Source organism: Antechinus flavipes, chromosome 1 (assembly GCF_016432865.1).
Source record: "Antechinus flavipes isolate AdamAnt ecotype Samford, QLD, Australia chromosome 1, AdamAnt_v2, whole genome shotgun sequence".
Lineage (NCBI taxonomy): Eukaryota > Metazoa > Chordata > Mammalia > Dasyuromorphia > Dasyuridae > Antechinus > Antechinus flavipes.
In genome coordinates this window covers 578,159,899-578,166,659 of record NC_067398.1, presented here as the reverse complement: position 1 = coordinate 578,166,659, position 6,761 = coordinate 578,159,899, and the positions used below count along the sequence as shown (strand labels likewise).

At 33.0% G+C, this 6,761-nt stretch overlaps 1 protein-coding gene across 1 annotated transcript in view; it reads left to right on the top strand.

Annotated features, from left to right (window-relative positions):
* Positions 1 to 6,761, top strand: part of RAD54B (RAD54 homolog B) — a 110,826-nt gene that overhangs the window by 64,675 nt on the left and 39,390 nt on the right. Inside the window, exon 4 of the mRNA XM_051970850.1 lies at positions 3,805 to 3,996. Within this exon, the coding sequence (XP_051826810.1) occupies positions 3,805 to 3,996 (192 nt within the window). The remainder of the gene's footprint in view (positions 1 to 3,804; positions 3,997 to 6,761) is intronic.

Sequence of the window (6,761 nt, the reverse complement as noted above, 5' to 3'; positions counted from 1 at the left end):
ATATAGCTTTAAATCTGGATCTTAAGGTACTCCAAGCTACTATAACTAACTTGAGGTCTGTAGATTCTGATCTGTATAAGAGACAAATCTATATCCTGAAAGAAGAGAGAATTACCAGTAGTTAATCAAAGCAAAAGAAACTATCACTCTCTTCCCACCCCATTTAAAAGGTGAATGGGGGTGCTGGGTGATGGTGGATTACTGACTGACTGAAAAATGTGGCATCTTCCTTTAGAAAAAAGTAAAGTTGTAGATTAGGAGTCTGGAAATATAATAAGTGACAGCAACCAGAGAATCCCATTCTCAATTAAGACCAAAGAATAAGCTTAAAAAGACATTGTGGTAGAAAAAAGTGATATTGCTCTGACTAGTAATAGGAACAAGATTAATAATAATAGTATTGTTTATTTTGTTCATTGTTTGCAATAGTCCACTCCCATTGATAAATCACAATAGCAATATTTAAGTATTATGATAAGTCTATGTTTTGAAAAGGAGAATATTCCTAGAAGTGGTCATAGCTGCAGCAACTGAAAACTTTCAAACTGATATTATTCTATGTCTTGTGGCATCAAACAAGTAATCCTAGAAAGGGGAATTTTGCCAGGTTGAAATACTTGCATTATAACCACTTGACTGTAAAAAAAAAAAAAAAAACATTATATGGAACAGTAACAGGAAACACATCAGTTCATCTCTGGGATTGGACTCCAAGTAAACATGAAATGGGGGGGGGGGGTGGAAAGCAGATGGGGGAGGCAAAATGTGCATCCCACAATCATATCCATAGCAGAATTACTTGAAAGGATGTGAAGGACTCAATTTTCTCTAGAAATGAAAACTTTAGTCTACTTTGATGGCATTATTTTTGATGTACTTCTAAACAATTAAGTACTCCCTCCTCTTAACATAGTACTGAGGATGGCTCTACTTAGTTGACTAGAACTTTGCTTGCTTAATAAGCATGTAGAACCCTGACTGATATACCCCAAAGTTACCCTTTGAATCTTGATGCTACACAAACGGGAGCAGTTTTAAAAGCTAATTTGAGCTTAAATGAAGCATAACTTCCAGTAATATGACTGTGATAGTCCTGCTATATCATGCATAGGCCACATCTGAAGTTATAGTGTTCAGTCGGGGAACCACGTAATAATAGCTAGCATTTATACATTATTTAAGGTCTACAAAGCACTTTACAAATATTATCTCACAAGAAGCCCAGGAAGTGTAAGTGCTGTTCTTATCTTAATGAAACAGAAAACTGAGACTGACAAGTTAAACAATTTGATTAGTGTCAGTCTTCCTGACTACAGATTTAGCATTCTATCTATCCACTGTTCCACTAAATACTATATTTTAAAAAGGATATTGATAAACTGAAGAGTAAATAAAAGAAGACATCCTTATTTCAGATAGAACAAGATACTATGTATGTACTAAGTATTATGACCAATTCAAAATTTTTGAGATGTTAATAACTATTGGGGTTTTTTTGCCTACTTATCTTTATCAAAATCTTGAGAATGTCATATACATGTGTTAAAATTATGCCTAATAAAATATGACGGAACAGAATTTCACAAATGATTTTCTACTATAGACCACATCTTTATAGTTCCAAGCTCAACAGTCACTGTTGACTCAACTTTTCCAATCTCTCGTGGATGTATAGCAATCATGTATAGTTGATAAGATCAATCACAGAAATAACTGTTCTAATAACCTGATTATTAACAAGAAATGAAACATAAAACAGAAACACACACACACACACATGAGAATATGAATGAATTTCGTGGACTCCCCATCTAAATATTTGTCATAGTTGGAGCATTAGGGTTTTTTCATTTCTTTAGTTTTTTTCTGTATGCATTATTAGATCAGTCTCTTGAGTGGGATATATTTCACCTAGGAGACTTAAAAAAAAACTATTCTAGGGCTTAATGAAATCAGCATAATGTCATTCAAAATCAGGAATATCTGTGGGACCTGATCATTAGGGAAACTGTGGGGATTCAGAAGACCTGAATTTAATGCCTGATATTGCCGTTTACTACATGGGCAACCTTTGCAAGTCACCTAGCTTCTCTTGGTTTCAGTTTCTTCATCTTCAAAAAGGAGGGTAGGGTAGGGAGTGGATGGACTAGATGATTTCTGGATTTAGCTCTAGCTCCCAATCCAAGACTTTATTAATAAGGCTTGTAGGCTATCCTTTTATTTGAATTGTGCCCAAGTTAGTCTTCATGACAGATTTAAGCATCTTCTGTGAATATACATATCCCTTTTTATATGTTGTTTCATACTGATAATCGGAGGATTATTGAACCAAGTCATCCCTGTTGTTTCTTGATTCCAGCTCTTATGTGACTTTATCTTATACATGAGATCCTTTTATAGCTACACTTTACTTTTTTGAATAAAGCACTCAAAAATCAATAAACAGTAAATACGCCATGTAATATTGTATTCTCTGTACCTTGTATGATTGAAGATGTGGTCAGTTGTAGAAAAAAATGGTTCTTTTTATAGATAGTTTGTTTCTTTTTAAAACTTATAATATTTAATGTAAGAATTTCTGTTTTCAACTGAATTGACAATTTGTAGAGATAAACTGATTGGTTGGGTTTTTTTGTTTTTGTTTTTGTTTTTTCCCAATTACTTTGGTTGGATCTGTTTTGTTCCTTATGTATGAAAAAGTTTTCACTGCAAGTTCTGGTTTTTCTAACAAGTTTTTTTTGTTTTGTTTTTTTCCATGCTACCCATGTTGTGATGAGTTGCAGATTGTGTAATTGAAGAGATAAATGAAAAAGGAATAAAAGGGAATATGAATTTATCAAGTACATGTTATGTGCCAGGCACTTTGCTAAATGCTTTACAAATACTTCCATGATTTATTCTCACCATAATTCATTTAAGTAACCATTAGTACAAAGAGGTTAACTTGCTTGCCTAGAGTTATACAGCTAGCAATTAAATAGCTGAAGCTCTGTTTGAACTTGTATCCCTGAATGTAGGTCCAGCTCTACCCACTGTATCACAATTCTGTTTGACTAAGTTTTATGTTTCTGTGTCACATGCTCCTGGATACTCAAATGGTCCAGAGGACCCATTTGATTAATTCTTAGCCATTAGGCAAGAATAATTCAATAAAAATTGAATTGGTACCTTGTTTACTTTGAGTGGCAGCATGATGTAATAGGAAAGGGCATAGGCCTGAAGAAACCTTCGCTTAGCTCACCACTTTTTGGTCAGCTGACATTGATAATTACAATCTTAGCCTCAGTTTCCCCATTTATAAATGGGAATGTCAATATTTTTGCTTTATTTTACAGGGGTTTTGTAAGTATGAAATGAAACCTTTAAAGTACTGTCAGTAGGATGTCTTATTGGTATTTTATTCTTATGTTTTGCTGATAGAGGTGAAAGAGACTTTCTTCTCTATTTCCTTTTTTTTAAAGGGGGGTAGTTATTTAAAGTATATAATACTACTTGTTTCTTTAATATTATAGTTAAGATTGCTTAGGATTATCTCCAATTTCTAGCCTTTAAAATTTTTACTGATAATTATTTTAATATTACATTAAGTTATTAAACCTCAGCATTCTGCTTATACTCTCTTGATATGAGTATACTCTGATTCTTAATACCATTTCAATCTTTTTCATACTAAATATCCCTCAACATGTTATTTATTTAAAAACTTTATGACTTCCTTTTTGGTGTTATTCAAATAATTCTATTCAGATGTTTAAACTTTTTGCCTTTGATACCCCTGAACTTTTGTCATTTTTGTGGTCCTAGCACTTGTAGCAGCAGAAGTAGCCCAGTCAGAGGAAAAAGAAGCCATATCTGACCACGTGACAAAATATTTCAGTGTTGTTTGGCGTAAAGTTTCAAAGAAGAAACACAAAAAGTGGGAAGGTGATGCCGTCCTTATTGTGAGCGGGAGGTCATTCACCTTGAAAGATCTGGAGGGCAAAGACATTGGAAGAGGTAATCTCATACTACGGGGAGCTATTGGGATTGTGACTTTTGTTAATGTACATTCCTACCAAGATGAAAGACTGACATTTGAGTTTCTTCTACCAGGTACCAATTAGATGGTTTGGAATCCATTCTTCTCATCAGTCTGTCAGGGATGGCAAGAGGCTATTGAATTGCACTTGAGCAGGAATCAAGCACTGTGTTCAGTTTTCATTTAAATGGGCAGTCAGTATTTCTGATAAAGGTCTCATTTCTAAAATATATAGAGAACTGAGTAAAATTTATAAGTATACCAGCCACTCCCCAATTTATAAGTGGTCAAAGGATATGAATAGTTTTTAGAGAAAGCAATCTATGTTACGTATAGTCATATAAAAATGCTTTAAATCACTATTGATTAGAGAAATGCAAATTAAAACAATTCTGAGGTACCACCCTATACTTTAACTCAGTTAAGGTGAGATTAAAAAAAATTAAAACTAAAAAAAAGAAGATGGCAGAAAGATAATGATATATGTTGGAGGGAGTATGGGAAAAAAATAGGAGTAGTTGTTGGTGTAGTTGTGAACTGGTCCAGACATTCTGTAGAGCAATTTGGATTTATGCCCAAAGGGCTATAAAATTGTGCATAATCTTTGATCTCACAGTGTCCCTATTGGGTTCTGTGGCCCAGAGATCACAAAAGGGGGAAAAGTACTCATATGTCCAAAAATGTTTGTAGCAGCTCTTTTTTGTGGTGGCAAAAATTGGAAACTGAGTGGATGCCCATCTATTGGGGAATGGCTGAATAAGTTACAGTGTATGAATGTAATGGAATACTATTATTCTGTAAAAAATGATCAGCAGACTTATTTCAGAAAAACCTAGAAAGACTTACATGAACTGAAGCTGAGTGAAGTGAGCAGAATACATAACTGAATGTGGGAGTCATGAAATTATGATTTATTATCAGTAAATATTTGATTTGTGTACTTATATATTTAGGATTGTGCAAAAATTTTTGGGCCAAAAGGAGTTTCAAGTGGAAAAAGAAGCCCTGAAATAGAGCACTAATATTTAGTCCACCCATGTAGACTTTTCAGGGCTTCTTATCTTATATTCGTATATAGCTCTATAGTACACTCCCCTTGTATGTTCTAGAAAGTATAGGTCTTCTAAAAAATTCTGGAATATAATAAGCAAAAATATATTCTATTTAATAATATTAAAATTTGATCTTTCTTTAAGGTTTCATATGCAAGGGTAAACTTATAGTAATATCACAGATGATCAAAATACATAATTGACCCTATTAGTATCTCATATGATCTATAAATTTTGCTTGTAACCCCGACACTCTGTCTGAGACTTGTAAAAATAAGATATTCACCTTTGAGAATGACAATCTTACGACTCAAGATAACTGAACGTAAGTAGTCTTTTGGAACTAAGTAGGTATATTTGTCTGAGATTTAAAGCATTTTTGTGAGCTTTTTTTGGAGATTCATTTAAGTGCTAATTTATTTCATTCACTTTTAAGCCATGGTACACAGGAGAGAGAGGATTATAGAAAAGTATGTTTTAATGGAAGTATTTTTTTCTTTTCATAAAGAAAAATTATTTTGAAAAAAATGAGCTAGAGATGGTGGTTGTTGCTAATATTCATGATCTTCCTATGGAATTCAATGTTTCATTCTTCTTAAATGTCAGTCATTTAAGTCAGTAAATAAATCCAATGAACATTTATAAAATTCCTAATATGTATCTTGTAATTTTGTATACATACCAGAAATATTATGAATGACATCTCTGACGTTTGAAGTCCCTTAAATGGCTAATATCCAACAGGAATTAGTAATTTTGAAAGTAATATAGTGATGGGAGACTTCAATAACAAGTATTTATATAGCACCTTCTATATGCCAGTCATTGTACTAAATGCTTTACAAATGTGATTTCATTTGATCCTCACAACAACCCTGGAAAATAGGTGCTTTTGTTATTCCCCATTTTTTCTTTGAGGAAACTAAGGCAAAAAGATTATGTAATTTGCCCAAGATCACACTGTTAGTAATTGTCTGAGGTGGGATTTGAATTCAGTGTTCCTGACTCCTGAATATCTACTGTGTCACTTAATTTTCAATTATCTAGATTTTCAATTTAATTTTACATTTATTAATTGAATGCCTTGTAATTTTTGTATACACACCTGTACAAGGAATTTTGCTTCATGCTGTAGGCAAGAAAAAGATTTTCAACAGATTTAGATATTTTTTACATGACTTTAACTATACAGTGACTTATTGGCTAAGAATAAAACATTCAACATGGAATAAATATGACAGCTTCATGAGCTGATGAAATCAAATGTAGCTAGCTTCAACTGTTAGGAACTTACTGTCAAATTAGGAGGGAAGATGAGAGGATCGATCTCATACATACCATTAAAAAAGATGTGGAATAATACAGTACAAAGGGCAGATCCATAGGGCATTACACAAGAGAAATCCCTCCAAGCTGGCATTAACAAATTAATAACTTCTCTGTGGCATCAGTCATTCAACCAGTTCTAAATTTGTCTGTCTGATCATCTAAAACACATCTTTCCAAATTGCCTTTAAGGATAGTTTGAGGAATTATGTTAAATGCTTTGTTGAAATTGAAATATTTCCCTCATCTACCTTCTGATACAGAGGAGAATTCCTCTTTGCTTCTCCTATTTTTTTCTTTATTATTTCTTCCTTAAAACAGATTTATTTCATTTTTTGTTATGAATTTAGCAAACATCAACAAAT